At 42.3% G+C, this 17828-nt stretch overlaps 1 protein-coding gene across 1 annotated transcript; it reads right to left on the bottom strand.

The window, feature by feature from the left end:
- Positions 1-8790: 8790 nt before the first annotated feature.
- On the bottom strand, positions 8791-17554 carry SOD2 (superoxide dismutase 2). Its single transcript, XM_014795386.2, has 5 exons — positions 17416-17554; positions 16851-17053; positions 13564-13680; positions 11828-12007; positions 8791-9150 (listed from the first exon to the last, which is right to left on the bottom strand). The coding sequence occupies exons 1-5, from the start codon at positions 17436-17438 to the stop codon at positions 9005-9007; spliced, it is 669 nt and encodes a 222-aa protein (XP_014650872.1). The 5' UTR covers positions 17439-17554; the 3' UTR covers positions 8791-9004.
- Positions 17555-17828: the final 274 nt, after the last annotated feature.

Here is a 17828-nt window from a genome sequence, read left to right as displayed (position 1 = left end):
TGGAGGAACATATTACTAAGTGAAAGAAAACAATCTGAAAGGACAACATACTGTATGATCCCAACTCTATGACATTCTGGAAATGGCAAAACTTCCAAGACAGTAAAAAGATCAGTGGTTGCCAGAGATTTGTGGGGAGGGATGAACAGGCAGAGCACAGAGGATTTTAAGGGCAGTGAAACTACTCTGTGTGATACTGCAATGGTGGATGCAGGTCATTGTACATTTGCCTACACGTAGAATGTACAACATCAAGAGTAAACTTTCATGGAAACCGTGGACTTTGGGTGGTTATGATGTGTCAGTTTAGGTTCATTGATTATAACATATGCCCCACTCTAGGGGGGATGTTGATAGCGGCGAGGTCTGTGGGGCAGGCAGGGGGTAAATGGGAAGTCTCTACTTTCTGCTCAATTTCTCTGTTAATCTAAAACTGCTCTAAAAATAGAGTCTATTTATAAAAATTCCATCTCTATTTCACCAATAACCATCACAACAGCTGAATATAGCCAAACTAGAGAGAATAATAGAGAATTGGGCATATAATTGTCCACTTCTTTCCAACATTTCAAGTGTTACAAATTCATGTGTTTGGGTTAAATCTTAATCTTTGGGGAAAGAAAAGGGAACTCCTTACAAGTATTCAATTAAAACAAAATTGAAGTATTGATTTCATCTATTTCCTACCTCTATAACCAGGAAACATGCAAGAAATCTCATACTCAGTAAAAAAAAAAAATCTAGAAAAACAAGGAAAGCTTGTGCTTAGTTTAAAACCTCAAAAGGCTGGAAATTCTCCATGTTAAAATTCTCTAAGTGCAGATATTCCTTAAACAAAGACCAGGTGTTTGAGTATATGAGAAGGTTTTATACAGTTGTCTTAAGGGTAAAGATGTAAATTTACTCCCTTTGCCAGATTTTTTGCATCATTAGGACTTGACCTGTTTACAGTAATATTGTGATTCATACAGAGATCCATTACTCACCTGGAATCCTGAGGTATTGCAAAAAAAAAAGAGCTTAAAGAGATTAGAAACTGCTGTGGACTGAATTGTGTTCCCCCAAAATTCATATGTTGAAGCCCTAACCCCCAGTGTGACTGTATCTGCAGATAGCGTCTTTGGGAGGTAATTAAGGTTAAGTGAAGTCATAAGAGTAGGACTCTAATTCGATAAGACCGTGGTTTTAAAAGAAGAGGAAGAGAGAAAGATCTCTCTCTCTGCCATGTGAGGACACAGCAAGGAAGTGGCCCTCTGCAAGCCAGGAAATGAACCAGCTGGCCCTTTGATCTTGGATTCCCAACCTCCAGAACTGTGAGACACAAATTTCTGTTGTTTAAGCCAAGTCTACAGTATTTTCTTATGGCAGCCCAAGCAGACTAAGACATAGTGTTGACTTCCTGGTGAAAAACATTCCATGAAGAGAGCTACAACTCTAAATTACCTGGCTCTATGTCCCTGTGTCACTCCAACCTGAATGAATATTAATCAAAATACTATATTTGATTTGCATTTAGTTCAGGAGGATCACAAACTCTGGAACCAACAGGGACCATAGAGAATTTGAAGTCAAAGGAGTTTTAAACTGCATTGTGAGGACACCCTCAGGGCCTGCCACATGGAGAGGAGAGTTATTTATTAAGCACCAACCATGTGCTAGACACAGGACCTGGAGATTCAGCTATGAATGGCACAATAAGGTTCCTGTCTCCTTGAAGCTCACATTCTAATGAAGAGAGGCAAGTAATAAACAAGCAAAGGAATAAATAGCCAAGATAATTACGGACTCTTCTAGGCAGGAAATAAATAGGTTTAAATAGGATGATCAGGAAAGCTTCTCTGGGCAAGCATGGCCACGTGAAGAAAGAGAGGAATAACTTCCCCGGTAGTGGGAACAGAAGGTGCAAAGGACCAGAGGTGCAAAAGAACCAACAGTGGTCTGGGAAATGCAGAGTCCAGGCCCCCTGGAGTGTAAGAAGTGGGGGGAGTGAGGTGAGATGAGATTGAAAAAGCAGGGAAGAGCCGGACCATGCAACGCCCTGCAGGTCTTGGTAAAGAATTTTGGACTCTATACTAAGAGCAAAGGAATGACAGTAGAGAGTTTTAAGCAGAAGAATGTGCACTTCTAGGATTATTCTCCTTGCTATGTAAGAATCAAGTTATAGGGAGGCAAGATGGGAAGCTGAAAAGGCATTTGGGAGGCTTTTGGAGAAGATGCAGGTGAGACAGCATAGGGATGAGAAGGTTGTATTTTGGAAGTGGAAATGACAAAAGTTGCTGATAAATTGGATAAAGAGAGTGAGAGAAAGAGAAGACTTAAGAGTAACTTAGGTTCTGGGTTCAAGCCATCAGGTGTTACTGTTTACTGAGATGGAAAAGACAGAAATGAGTGGATTTGGGAGTAGGCATAATCCAGAGTTCACTTTGGAGCAAGTTAGTTTTGAGCTGCCTCTTAGCCACTCCAATGGAGCAGTGAGATGGGAGTACGCTCTGTAAGTCTGGAGGGTAGAGCTGAAGTGGGCATCTAGTGGTGCAGAGTGTTAGCCAGGGACAGCAATCCAACTCAACTCACCTAAGCAGAATGAGTAACTAAATGACAATTAAACACAACGGTGTTCAAGAATTTTCGGCTCACATAAGCAGTAAACCCCGGCACTGGCTTCAGGCACCACCAGATTCAGAGACTCGAACAGTGACATCAGGCTGCCTCTCTCTCCGTCACTCAGCTCGTCCTTCCACCACTCTCTGTCTTAATTCTGCAGCCAGCTTGTTCTGCTGCAGCAGACGAGATGCCATCATCTTGCAGGCCCTCCCAAACACGAGTCCAAAGGAAGAGGAAAACTCCTTTCCCCATTGCCCATATGCTGAAGCTGAGGGAAGATGCTCATTGACCTAATTTGAGTCATGGGACCATCCCTGAACTTATGGCTCATTCAAAAAAAATGGAGAACTTGACTAATCTAGTTCATGACTGGGGAGGGGAGCGGGCAGAGCACAGGAATAGACAGCCTCACCAAGCCTGATGGAGTGAAAAGAAGTTGTTCCCCCAAGGAATAACAGGCACTATATCAGACAGAAGAGAAAGGCCGCTAGGTAATTAGAGCAATGTTAGTTGCTATAACAAACAAATCCCAACATTTCTATGGCTTAACACATTAAATGTTATTTTTTGCTCACATAATCTCATAATCTGAGAACATTCACTCACTGGTGTTCTTCTTTTTTCTTTTTTTGGTGAGGAAGATCAGCCCTGAGCTAACATCTTATGCCAATCCTCCTCTTTTTTTTTTCTGAGGAAAAAAAAGGCCCTGAGCTAACATCCATGCCCATCTTCCTCTACTTTACATAGGATGCCGCCACAGCCTAGCTCGACAAGCGGTGCGTCTGTGAGCGCCTGGGATCCGAACTGGCAAACCCTGGGCCACCGTAGCGGAGCACGCGCACTTAACCGCTTTCGCCACCGGGCCGGCCCCCGCTCACTGGTGTTCTTGATCACGCCGTTCTCCTTGAAGTAGTGATTCAAGAATACAGTTTTCTTCTGCGTCCCTGCCATGTTCAACAAGTGGCTTCCAAAATAGCAGTGCTCATGCCCAGAAGCCAGCAGAAGGGACACAGGAAGGTTAAGAAGGTTTACCCGCTTCTTAACCAACTCTGGTCACAGTACAGAACTAGCCAGGTGGCCCCATCTAGATGTAAGGAAGGCAGTGCCTGCCTGAGCGGCCAGTTCGCAGCAACAACCCCACACTACGGGAGAGAAGCCTAGGTCTTCAGTGAGCAGAGGCCATCTCTGCCGCAGGTGCTGAGAGGCAAGGGCAGCAGACACCACCTCAAGCAGCCCTGCAGCAGTCCTGCTCAGGGGCAAAGTGATAAACGTGCACCTACTCTAGTCCATGCTTCTCTAGGCTGGTCCCTCTTTGTCACAGTGGGGCTCTGTTCATGGTTCTCAACCCTGGATGCACATTAGCGTCACCCAGTAAACTTTTAAAAAATATACCCATGCTGGACCACTGGAATCAGCGTCTTCTGTGGGTGAAGCCTGGGCATCATTATTTGTGGGAAGTTCCTCGAAGGTGACCCAAATGTGCAGCCAGGATTGAGAACCATTTGGTTTAAATAAAGGGAAGACATTTAATAGTTTTAAGCAATCAAGAGAGGAACCGTCTTTTAAAATTCTAGTCTTAAAAATTCGAGAGAAGAGCTCCAAGGAGCCCATCTCGGGACAAGCGGCCATCACTAGACGACGGAGCATCGCTGGAGGGATGAGTCCATGAAGAACACGTCAAGCCCAACTACCAACGTTCACCACAGCGTTCAGAACACGCTGGACGTGGCGTTGGATCGTCAGAGGCGTGGAGCAGAACCTGGACAGGCAGATGGGAGGGCAGACAGCACTGTGACTTGTACTCTTCCAAGGAGTTTGTCCTGGAAGGAAATATGCAACATAGAGAGCATTCCTAGGAGATCTAAGTTGATGCATCAAGGAAAAGGAGACACAGCTGACGGAGAAAGGCCTGGAGAAGGAGTGTCACTATGGGAGAGAAGGTTGAGAAGGCCCAGAGTGAGAAAATTAATCAGAGTACACACTAGTGTGCATAGGCCAAAACTTGCCCCAAAATATCCCAGTTTGTCTGAAAAATCTCCCTTTCAAACCGAAAAAAAAAATCTCAATTTGCTTACAAAGACCCTGTAAAGAATCTTACTCCTTAACAATTTGGTGTCTAAGTTTAAAAAAATAGAAATCAAAGCCACACACCCTTCCCATCTGCTCTTTGCAGGGAGGGGTACCTTCACTTGTGGCTTATCTCAGGCGTTCTTACAGAAAGGCTTAACCAAATAAAAATCAGCTTTTTGGAAAAAATTGCTTGGTAAACAATTACATACTTGGGTGCTGGGGAGGAAATGAAAGGATACCTTGAAAACATATATAGACACAAGTAAATCAAAACGTCAGTGGAATAGCTTTATTAAATCAAGAAATTACAGCTTTTTCCTAAATGAGGAAGCTCCCCCCCATCCTGACTTATAAGATACAAATAAAAAGCATTCTTTCAGAACATTGCTCACTGTTGTGGAAAGAACACCAAGCAGGCAGAGGATCGGAGAACAGGCCATCTGAGCCTGGGCCAGCACTGTATGAGTCTGTCCCTGAGCCTGGGTTTGCTCTGCCTGCCTTGCAGGGGGGCTGAGTCAGACAAGGTAAAAACTGAGAAGACACGTTCAACAATGGGTATTATGGGTGCACTTAATAGTGCTTACTACATACCAGACACTGTCCTAAGCACCTCACATATATTAAGGCATCTACAAACACATTGTTTTTTTTTTTTTTAAACATTTCTCCTAATATTTTATTTTTTTATAATTTTATTTATTTATTTATTTTTCCCCAAAGCCCCAGCAGATAGCTGTATGTCGTAGTTGCACATCCTTCTAGCTGCTGTATGTGGGACGCGGCCTCAGCATGGCTGGAGAAGCGGTGCGTGGGTGTGCACCCAGGATCCGAACCCGGGCCGCCAGCAGCGGAGCGCGCGCACCTAACCGCCAAGCCACGGGGCCGGCCCTATTAAGGCATCTAAAACTCACAGCAACCTATTACCACCAGCTGGGGAAACTGAGGCACAGAAACGTCAAATAAATCAAAGTCCCAAAGCAGTATCGAGACTGGCTGTTCACAAAGCCTGTTTCTCCTTCTGCCTGGGCATGGGAGTATAACTAACCTACATTTCCCAGCCTTCCTCGCAATTCAGTGCACTGTTGTTGTCAATGAAATGTGAGCAGAAGCACATGCGCCATCTCTAGGCCTGGCCCACAGAACTGCACACTCGAGATCCTCATGCCCCTTCACGCTCCACTCGCTTAATGAAGATGATGAGAGCCACGTGGATGGCACATCCAGCATGTGGCAAACCAGTAAAACCCAAACGCAGGTGGACCTCCCTTCACTTTCCTAGAACACCATACAGCAGTCTGGGGAAAGCTGCACTAGGTAAGCTCACACTTTCCAATACCAGAGTGAAAAATATCGCCAGTCCACAACTTCATGTAAAATACATCTTGTGATAAGAGTGTGATTACTTCTTTTATCTCAAAGAGTTAAGGCAATATTCTGTTTGGTTAATGTTCTCAGATGTTATCATGTTATAATTTAGTGTATAAAATACTATGCTATTATAGTATCAGATGATGTTACTACAGCTATGACTGGAGATTGAGTTCATAAGCTTTCTGGGTTTTAAGAGTAAAATTTCAACTGCCTATCATTGATTATTCCTTTCTCATGGTAAAAATGATGAAGCATTGTAGGATTATTGGTTTTGACACACATGCACAATACAGACCTCCTTTGATAGTTGACAGATTCTTTTATTAATAATCAAAAAGCTTCACACTTACAATAGGAAAATAAATGTTTCTTTAATGAATAATTAAATGAAAACTATCCAGGACCTATTATAGGATTTTTAATATGTACTATGCGTATCTTGGAAGACAGGACCTTAGCTTGCTGGGATCATAGGGTACGACTGAAAATCAGAGACAGTAATTTATAAAAGTTACATAATAGCTTTCCCAAACAGTAATTTCTCCTGAAATTAAAACAGGAAGTAAAATTTGTATTTATATCTAGTTTTAGATATGACTCACAACACACATCAATCTTAATTTTGTGATTTTGATGTTACTTCTCTAAAGGAACTCAACAGAAATTCAAATCTCATTTTAAGATCATGAATTTGAGGTGCGCAATAAAGTTGTAATTTCTCAACATCAAAGTTTAATTATTACACAGCAATTGAAGCAACAGATACCATTTCCCAGACAGCATTTGTTTGGGGTCCTGTCTCCTGCAGCACTAACCACAGTAAGGTTTTTGAAGCACATCTATGACGAGAGCAGGCACTGCGGATTCGGTCACAAAAACCCTTCTCAGATGAATAATACTCATTCTTTTCGGAAGAAATGGCTATTTTACCTTTTCTGTTTCTTTTCTATTATGAAAAACAGGGCTAACAGAATCTTAAATTCTCACTATCCACTGAACGATTAAAATCTTTACTCTGTAAATTATCTTAGTGTCTTAAAATCTATCCAACAGGGAGGAAAAACCAAAACCTTAGTGAAGGACACTGCTTTCCCTCATTCCCTCAACATAAAGTCAAAGCAAAAATAGGGCCCCATAGAAATTTCAACCTTAAATTTTTTTGGAATCTTAAAGCTTAGTAAGAGCCAAAAAGCTTTATATAACTCAGTAGTCCCTGTATATCTTTGTCAGTTCAGTACACACCAGGATCCAGTAGACTACTCGTATTCAAAAGCCCATCTCTCAAAAAGTTCCTATTGTCTAGATGGTCTATGTAAACAGAGGTCACTGCCTTATTTATGTAGGTAAGCCGTAACCACATTACTCCTTGTAAGTCACCTTACTGTGGGACATCACAGATGGCAATCAGAGTCTCCGAAGTGTTTTCAATCCACAAGCATAAACACACATGCAGAGTTATCACTAGTCTCATCAACACTGTCTGACAACTCAGAAAACCTAAATCCTTTCCTAATTGAATTCTAAAAGTGCCTTGAATTTAATTTTTTTTAAAAACTTCAGTCTTCAATATTGAAACTGCTAAATTACTCCATTTTTCCAGGAAAAAAATAGAAAAATAAAGTTGGGGGAAAAAATAGAAAAATAAACTTGGGAAAACATCCTGTTACTAAATAAGTTTAAGAAAAAAACCTATATGGAGAAAATATTCCAATAGAAGGGAAAACCTATGTGGGCTGCAGACCACAGCATTATTTGTAGTAAATAACAATTAGAAACAAATGAGATATTCAGTAATACAATAGTAAATTAGGAAATGTCTAACTGATAAAATAGTATACAGCCATTAAAGACAATGAGGAAGATGATGCAACCTGGGAAATGCATGACAACGTTAAGCCAAACACAGAAAGGATCCCTCCACCTGTAAACAGCTCCATCTGCAAAAATGAAACAGGAACATAACGTGACGTGCTGAGTCACTGTATTGTGGGTCTGGTTTCCCCTTTATTGAAAAAACTAAATATAAAGCTCCTACAGTCACTGTACATTTTTTAAAAGAAAAGAAAAACATCAAATAGGACAGAATAACTCAAAAACAAGTCTTTGGAAATAAATGAGGCAGGCATTCTTCCTTCCGTCCTGAGGCAGGCACGCTGCTGACCTCCTCCAGAAACGACTTTGTCTCTTCCGGTGAAGGCAGCACCTGACCTAGTGCCCAACCAGAACGATCCGTGACCTCCTCCCTATCATTGATTTTATCAGCTTGGCCCTAACTTGTCCATGCTGAGAACCTGTACAATACATATTTCTTTGAGGACAAAATTTCACATAAAGTCTTTGTATTTCTCCCTACAGGAAAATTCAGATGCACAACTATTTCCTTCTCATAATAAAGCATTCTCAGTTAGCAATCAAGTTACACATTTTAAAAAGACAAAATGTGACCACAAACAATTAAAGACCACTGGATGATACCTGCCAGAAGTACTACTAGATAGAGGAATACCTACAAAAAGAGCAATTTTCAATAGAAAACTGACTATTTCCCCTGAGAAATAAATTTAATATTTTGTTGTTAAACAACTGGGGCAAAAGACTAGATTTTCTATAACTGCAATAGAACAGAATTAGAAATGCTTCCCTAGAGGCCCTCGCAGTATAGGGATGGGACACTTTTGATGGTTTTATGATGACAATTAAAACCTCTTAGCTATTTTAGCTCTCTAAAGAAAATGTTCAACGAAAAGACCGAATCATACAAAGCATTTAATATTTTCAAACAGTTGCCCAATAACAAAATTTTAAAACAAGAAATTATTCATAGCATTACGTTTATCAAATATTTGAATAAGCAACAATCAGAAATGCTATCCTAGAGCAGCTTACTGGTACACTGTGGTACTTCGTACTACTACAAAAATAGTCGTAAATTGCTTAATGTGCTGAGTGTAATGATAACGTTTTACTTTTTGCAAGCCACGTATCTCTCGGTTACATTCTCCCAGTTGATTACATTCCAAATAGCTTTCAGATAATCAGGTCTGACGTTTTTATACTGAAGGTAATAAGCGTGCTCCCACACATCAATCCCCAGCAGAGGTACAAGACCTATCGGAAAGAAGGGAAAAAAGCAAAAACCATGAATTTCAATCTAAAACACTGCATCTTCTCAATTTTTTTTTAATTTTTTTTATTTATTTATTTTTTCCCCCAAAGCCCCAGTAGATAGTTTTATGTCATAGTTGCACATCCTTCTAGTTGCTGTATGTGGGACGCGGCCTCAGCGTGGCCGGAGAAGTGGTGCGTCGGTGCACGCCCAGGATCCGAACCCAGGCCGCCAGCAGCAGAGCGCACGCACTTAACCGCTAAGGCACGGGGCCAGCCCTTTTTTTTTTTTTTTAATTTTTTTTATTTATCTTCTCAATTTAAACTTTATTTTATGCACACGAAATTACCCTTTACAACATTCTCATCCATTTTTCAGTTTCTTATATAAATAGGAAATTGGCACAAGAGTAAGTATTCCTATAAAAAGATTTTAAACTTCAGTCTTTGGAAGAAAATGTGATGAGTAGTAAAAATAATTAAAACAGACTTGGGAAAATCAATTAACTATAGTATTTTACTAGCTGTTCTTAAAACACCAACAGATTCATCCAAGAGCCAATTCTCAGTCCTCCTCACTGGGGGTCTCACAGGGTGTGTTACGTTGGTGGGGGTGGTCGAGGACCTTCCAGGCCCTGAGCACTCAGAGGGGTTTATGAGAAACCTGCTCTGCTCCCCAAGGCCAATGTTAGTCTTAGAGAATACAATGCACTTATGAAACACTAACAGAAAGAAAAAAAATTAACAAGGAAAACTAAATAGGACTGTAGAAAAAAATAGTTTTCAAAAATTAAACAGTGTATGTATGATCTCACTCATATGTGGAATATAAACCAACACATGGACAGAGAAAACTGGACTGTGGTTACCAGGGCAGTGGGGGTGGGGGGTGGGCACAAGGGGTGAAGGGAGTCATATATGTGGTGATGGACAAACAAAAATGTACAACCCAAAATTTCACAATGTTAGAAACCATTAAAACATCAATAAAAAAAAAAATTAAACAGTGTAAATGAAGAATTAGTTGTATCTACAAAACGTTCATTTAGAAAAACTCTCAACTAAATGATAGCTCTCCTCTAGGAAAACAAGCCTCAACCAGTATGTCTTGATCAGCTGTGAGGTATGCCACTAATAACTTATTATTAATAACTAAAGTAGTGAAATTTATAAACAATTTTTCCCACAAATAAGTTGGCACTATCTTCATTCCAATGGGCTTTCTTCAAGTGGGAGAGGAGGAGGTATAGCTAGGCCTCACCTAGAAATCACAGCCTTTCCAGGTAGGTGCCTTCACCGACACACCTGACTGTCTACAGCAGGCAGGGCTCACAAATCTTTTGTGGCTTTTACAAATTCTGTGGCATCTCACTTTCCCAAGAAAGCTGTTTAGATTCTGGCAAAATCTGAGCAGATCCAGGGAAGTGGGTCTGTAACCCAGTCTTCTGACATGTGTAGAGGCAGAAAAAGTGGCTGAGAACTACTGTTGTTTGATGTTGTCACTAGAGGTTTGTGACATTGAAGACCAGAGTTCCAGCTAACCACTGGATGACTCATGACTCTATTTCCTAAAGATCTTCTAATTCAATCCGGTTCAACATGAAAAAGGATTTGGTGGGGGCTGGCCTGGTGGTGTAGTGGTTAAGTTCACACGCTACACTTCCGTGGCCTGGGGTTCTTGGGTTCAGATCCTAGGCGTGGACCTGCACACCTCTCATCAAGCCATGCTGTGGTGGCATCCCACATACAAAATAGAGGAAGACTGGCACAGATGTTAGCTCAGCAACAATCCTCCTCAAGCAAAAAGAGGAAGATTGGTAACAGATGTTAGCTCAAGGCCAATCTTCCTCAACAAAAAAAAGAATTTGGTGAACCCAGCCTGGAGCTTCTATGCCAAGTATTTTCATATACCAAAAACCCCGGGAAAGGCAGAAGTCTGGAAACCTGAACTCTAGTTCCAATTTGACCACAAGTGCCCAGCAGAGGGGGCAAGAGACCAAGGTCTGAAGTCAGACTCAGCTTACATGTCTTTTCTTCGCTCTTACAGTTTATCTCATTTTAGTGCATATAATTATGTAAGTTGATACGAACTCTGTCAGATAAAGCAGAGTTTGTTTAAAACATTTTTTGTTAATGTATCTCTAAAATTAGGGGCCGGCCCCGTGGCTTAGCGGTTAAGTGTTTGTGCTCCGCTACTGACGGCCCAGGTTCGGATCCCAGGCGTGCACCGACGCACCACTCCTCTGGCCATGCTGAGGCCGCGTCCCACATACAGAACTAGAAGGATGTGCAACTATGACATACAGCTATCTACTGGGGCTTTCGGGGTGGGGGGGAAAGGAGGAGGACCAGCAATAGATGTTAGCTCAGCACCGGTCTTCCTCAGCAAAAAGAGGAAGATTAGCATGGATGTTAGCTCAGGGCTGAGCTTTCTCACTAAAAAAAAAAAAAAAAAAAAAATTACATGTGCTTATTTTGGATAAGATTTAAGATTTCAAAATATCAAGGACTATTAAAGCATTTTTTGCTTTCACAAGACTGAGTATCATCTGTAAGATCTGCTCCAATTAGTACATGCTCAGGATAGGTTTAAACACCACTAGTTTTTCTCACTTCAAGTTAAATGCTTTCTAGTGAACCATCTCTCCCGAACGAGTGTGTAACAATTTTCCAATCTCACCTGTTGTTCCTTGCAGGGGATCCTGGTTAGGACAAGCAACAATCTGTAGGCGTCCCTGTTCCTTATTGAAACCAAGCCAGCCCCAACCTGAGCCTTGGACGCCAGCAGATACAGCGGTCAACTTCTCCTTGAACTTTTCGAAGGAACCAAAGTCACGTTTGATGGCTTCCAGCAATTCCCCTATTAAAAAAAAAAATCCAAAGAATACCCACAAGTGAACAGACTGCAACCATACAATAAAATATTTTATCACATATATTAAAATATTGTCATATGGCCCAAGATACGAGACAATGTCACATAGAAGACATAAGATAACCCAGTGTGCCTACATAACACTGTGCTACATAGTGTCATAAGGTCTCACAATTTTAATTCACATGTTTGTTACTGAAGTGTGTTAACAGGGTTTTCTTCCCTCACTGGGCTATTTCTATCAGGAAAGAAATAATATTTTCCATTAGCTTTCTTTTTCCCTCAATCGAAAATTTACTTTGACTTCTGCCTTATCTACTCTGTCTCAATTTGGGAGTAAAATGTTATGGCTGTTATTTGGTTTTTCTCTAAGGCAGCCTAAATCTTTCCTACCTCAATTATATCATTTTTAAAAGAGTGATTTCTATTACTGAACTAAGGGTACACTTTAAGAGATAAGCCCTTTTATTCTGTAGCAATATAGAATATCATTCTAGATTAGCACATCAACTAAACCAACTAGGCCAAAAATACTACTTCTCTGATTCTAACTGGTTTAAAGTAATCATCCATTACAAGCAGAAATAATGGAATAAAGTGGGACAGATTAACATAAAATGGCAGAGAGTACCAAAACCTGCTGGCTGAACACGGGTATATCCTGAGATTCTGATAACTCACAAAACCTCAAAAGTATTAAGTCACGGTCTGAAGACCTAACTCAGAAAAAATAAACTGCCCAGCTTCCCATACTGACTCCCTCGTTCATCTTTACCCCCAAATGAAACTGCTCATTTCAAGTGCACAAGATGCCTTCTACAACTCGATTAAAAACCAACAAAACACAGAAACTTCATACATGCCAGAAGCCCAGAACCAGGAGAGGCGAGCTAGACTTATGCCCCCTATCTTCCCCGGGCTGAGGGGGATAATCAACGCCGCCTGGGCCTCCGCACACCACACAGCAAGTCAAGTAAGCAAGGACGGTGAACAAGACCTTCGGCTCTACACCTCCTCATCACCCGAAGTTGTCCTGGAAAACCTAATTTTCTGGACAACTGACTTTTTATCAGGAACTGTAGTAAAATAATAGCAAACGGCACTATTCCAAGCACTTTACATATAATAACTTATTTAACTCTCAAAACAGCCCTATTATTACCCCCGTATCATAGAGGTGAAGAAGGTGAGGTACAGAATGGTTAAGTATCTCCCCAGGCCCGAGAGATGGTAAGGGAAAGCTCGTCCTTTCTGAAAACTAAGTTTCCCAGGCTTTCTCTAATGTACAGTACACGTCAACCAAAAGGTGACACCATATGTGATATTACGTGCACGTGTGTATAAAATCTGATGGCATAACTCCCTGAATGTGTTCTCCATTCTTATCTATGTCCCTTTGCAAGTTACAACTTTGCTGTACTCCTTGCTATGAAAAACAGGCCATTATGAGACCTCAGGGTGAATTAAGGCAACTTAAGAAAATCAATAGTCATTCCTCTCGTGCACAACATGCAGCTAGGCTTGCACCAATATATACCAACCTTTGGGTTCTCCACCACCATTAGGGCTCAGGTTTGTCCAGAAAATGGTATGATTGATATGGCCTCCACCATTGAATTTCAGGGCGGGCTGAAGAGCTATCTGAGCTGTAACATCACCTGAAATGTTAAAATGCAAACATGTTTTTTTAAATTCTTACTTTTTCAACCATTTTATACACTATTTTTTTTCTTTGTAAAATGTTAGATAATTGGACCGGCTTATCTGTAATTGGACCAGCTTATCTGTAACATCCCATTGGTCCTAAAATTCCACAATTTCAGGATTCTATTAAAAAAAGACCTTCTCAAAACTAATTGTCCCAGTGGATTTTCAGTTCAATTAACAATGTGCTCAACAACTAGTGAGAGGCCCAGCTGGGTGGCAATGCTGGTAGAAAATTCACTCCTGAGCGTCAAAGAACTCCGAGTTTTCTTGCATAGAAAAGATTTAAAAAATGAAATAAGGAAGAGAACAAAGGAAATAACAGAATGCTAAAATGTACAGTTCCATATACAGACTAAATGGAAAATTTTCAACTCCCATTCTCTAGATAGACAACTACTCATTGGGAAATATTTCAATGTTACATTAACAAGAAACTCAATATATTCAGAATTGAACTCCTGATGTTCACCCCCAACTTACTCCTCCTATAGCCTTCCCCATCTCAGTAACCGCCAGCTCTTTTCTCAGGACATTTTTGATAAGTTGGTCATTTTTGACTCCCTTCCTCTCACACCCCACATCCAACCCACCAGCATATCCACCAGCAAAGCCAGCTCGACCTTGAAAACACATCCCCTCTTCCTCCCTCTGGTGCAGCAGCATCGCGCCAGTCTCTCACTGGTCTCCTGCTTCCACACCTGCCCCCCCCAGTCTATTCTCAATACAGTGGCCAGACGGCTCCTCTAGACCCCAAACTGATCATGGCCCTCCTCTAGTCAAGCCCCTCCAGAGGCTGCTCTTCTCACTCAGAGTGAACCCCAAGTCCTTACAATGGGCTGCAGAGATGCACATCATCTGACCCTCTGCACCCCCTCACTGGCCCAGCTCCAGCCATGGTGGCCTCCCTGCACTTACATGAGAAGCTCAGCATGCTCCCAGCTTAGGGCCCCCACTACTACTGTGGCCTGTGCTGGAACATTCTTCCCGGATTTGGCCTCATGGTTCATTCCCTCATTTCTCCTTCAAGTCTCTACTGAAATGTCAACCTCATCAGTGAAGCCTCCTCTAACCACAATATAAAATGGGCAATTTCCCCCCATCCCTTCCAGACCACTTCCCCTACTTTGTTATTCTTGATAGGACTTACAACCCCTGGCATACTACATTTTTACTTGTTCATCTGTCTCCCACTACAGTGAAACCTCCAGGGAGGACAAGGACTTTTGTGCACTCCTGTGTCCCCAGGGCCCAATACATTGCCCCATACGTAGGAGGCATTCAATGAATGTCTGTTGATTGACTAGATAATTGAATATATTGAATGTAGTTTTTACACACAAAAAATTAATTCCCTGGTATCTATACTCAACAACAAAAAAAAATGCTATGTTTGAAAAATTTTTTTCTACCTTACTAAACAAGCAAGGAAAGCAAAATATTTTTTTCTATGCCTTCAAGAAGCTACAAATTAACTGAACTATTAGGAAAAATGGGAATTCCCTCATTCAATAAATATTGAGTGCTTATTATTGACAAGATACAAGAGGCAAAGTAAAGAACAGCAAGAACCACTGAGAGGTCTGCTTTTACGGAGCTTACAGGATAGAAAAAGTTCTCTACTTCTGTTCTTAGGGCCTACGCTGAGAACACACGGAAGAAATGTTGCTTTCTGAAGCAACCAGGCCAAACCTCTAGCTGTCCAGCAATTCAGAAAGGAGAAGATCTAGTGATACCTGAATACACAGATAATCTTTGAGGGTTTTTTCTGATGCCAACTTTGTTATGTTTACAAAATAATTTCGTTACAGATCAGTGTCTCCCTTATTAATTTTTCCTGGAGAGTCACCCTAAAAATAAACATAGGTTTTATACTGCTTTCTAATAAATCAACAGCAACTAAATTTTTCTGATGGGAAAGAAACATGCTTACTGAGAAATAGTTTAATAACCTCTTAAAGTTTACTTAATAATTTTTAAATTTTAATAGACATTTCGGGGGCTTAATATCTGCTTTGAAGACACTTTTCTGAAGTTCAACATTTTATTTGGTTTCATTTCAGTTTTTTTCCTCTGTTAAATACAACGAAAGTTAAACACTTTTGTTTGAAAAGTATTTATGTTACTTACCAGTGATGAGACTGATGTTATTTTACTTATATACCTCTTTTCTCCCAAATTCTCAAACATGAAACTTTAACTCTTTAATAATTTTTAAATATAATTTTTTAAATAAAAGAAAGCTCTGCAGGTGCTTATTAATTTACAGGCAATTTAGTACAATATCACGTAAAGCTTTTTTTTTCAGTGGTTTTCATTAAACAAGCAAAGATTCGATTGTGCAAGAGGACTCAAGTTAAGCTGTCTTTAAAATATTGACAACAACAATTCATGGGTGTCAGACGCTGTCATGTAGGAAACACTTTCACAACCGGCATATTCCCTAGCCTCTCATTACCACATCCTTCTCGGATTTATTTCCTAAATCATCAAAACTTTTCCCGTACTCAAGGTTCCTCTGATTGCACAAGCAAATCTTCCAGAATGTCGTAACTTCCACTTCCTTTGTTGAGCCAATTACCTTATACACAATCAGGCTGAAATTCTACATTTTTCCACTAGATGCCCCCAGTCAACAAGATGTCACTGTCTTAATATCTATGCAACAAATTTCATAGGACTGCAACTCAATAAAAATATTTTTTTAAGAAATACATTTTTTTAAACTGTGTAGCTTACAAAGCAATACATGTAGTCTGGAAACACGACTGTTAATTAATTTTCCTAGTGCAAACCACTGATTAACTAATAGTTGAAAAGTGTAATACTATTTTGTATAGAGACATTAAAACATGGTACTCCCATACACACCCCCAGACACAAAACACAAAAAATCCACAGTTACTGGTTTTGTCAACTGAGCCCTTTAAAAAAAGAAACAAACAGTATCTCCGCATTGTATTATACTGACTTCTAAATAAAAGTAAATAAATAGAAGCCGGTAAGTCAACAAGAACACGTGAAATGGTTCTACTGACTAGAGACGTATTTCCTTAAGGAGACACGCCCCCTGTCATGTTTCCCCGTTAGCCAGTTTCTCAAAGCCCGGCAGCCAGGCACCTACCCTTGGCCAGCGCCTCCTGATACTTCTCCTCGGTGACATTCAGGTTGTTCACATAGGCCGCGTGGTGCTTGCTATGGTGCAGCTGCATGATTTGGGCGTTGATGTAGGGCTCCAGGGCGCCATAATCATACTGCAAGTCGGGGAGGGTGTGCTTCTGCCGGGAAGCCAGAGACCCCAGAGCTGGCACCAGCTTCCTGCTCGTGCTGGAAAGAGAGCATGCACAGACCGAGCCGCTCACGCGGGCCGTTCCCTTGACCGCGCGCACCTGTTTACGCACACTAGGCTGCGGAAGAACCCGCTCAGCCGGACATTTCTGTAGCGTTGGCTCTTCCACGTTCTTTGAAGCACTAAATTAACGCTGCCCTTCTGCGCCCCAGGCGCACCTGGACGCGCTCGGCGGACAGCCGCCCTCAGGCCGGGCTGTCCGGGGCGTTCCCCGCCCGGGAGCCGCTGAGCGGGGACGGAGTGCGGAGACGGTGGAGGCCCCGGCCCGCCCGCTGCCCAAGCCCCTTCGCCCCTGGGGCCGTGACGGCGTCCCCGCCGCTCCGCCGGCCCGGCGCCTCACCTGCACGCCGCCCGGCACAACATGGTGAGCGTCACCGACCACGAACCGCTCCAAGAACGAGCCGCCGCGCCGCGCAGACCGCCCGGAGTAGACGCGCGTCCCGGCCGCTCTTCAAGGGCACCACCGGCCCCGCGGGCTCCGCCCCCTGCGGCCGCCGCTCCCAACTCGGGGGCGCGGGGTCCCGGCGTCAGCCCTTCCCGTCGCCCGGCCTATGCCCTGGGCCCCGGGGACGCGAGAAGAGGGGATCTAAGGACCTTCCCCAGCAGGCTACGGGACCCGTGACACCACCTGCCGTGCATCCAGGCGTGTGGCCAAAGGGGAGGCCGCGCTCCCCCACCCCGGTGAGATGGTACGGTCCGCAGCCCCGCCCCGCGGCAGCGCTGCCCTGCGGGGCCCGGGGGAGGGTCCTGCCC

This window comes from Ceratotherium simum, chromosome 38 (assembly GCF_057802395.1).
Source record: "Ceratotherium simum simum isolate JZ-2026a chromosome 38, ASM5780239v1, whole genome shotgun sequence".
Taxonomy (NCBI): Eukaryota; Metazoa; Chordata; class Mammalia; order Perissodactyla; family Rhinocerotidae; genus Ceratotherium; species Ceratotherium simum.
This window is presented reverse-complemented; position numbering and strand designations above follow the sequence as displayed.

Coding starts and splice junctions, on each gene's coding strand:
- SOD2 (XM_014795386.2), bottom strand. CDS start 17,438: ATGTTGTGCCGGGCGGCGTGCAG. Junction 17,054..17,415: donor TTGTGCCGGGCGGCGTGCAG/GTGAGGCGCCGG, acceptor CTCTCTTTCCAG/CACGAGCAGGAAGCTGGTGC. Junction 12,008..13,563: donor TGGTGGTGGAGAACCCAAAG/GTTGGTATATAT, acceptor TTTTTTTAATAG/GGGAATTGCTGGAAGCCATC.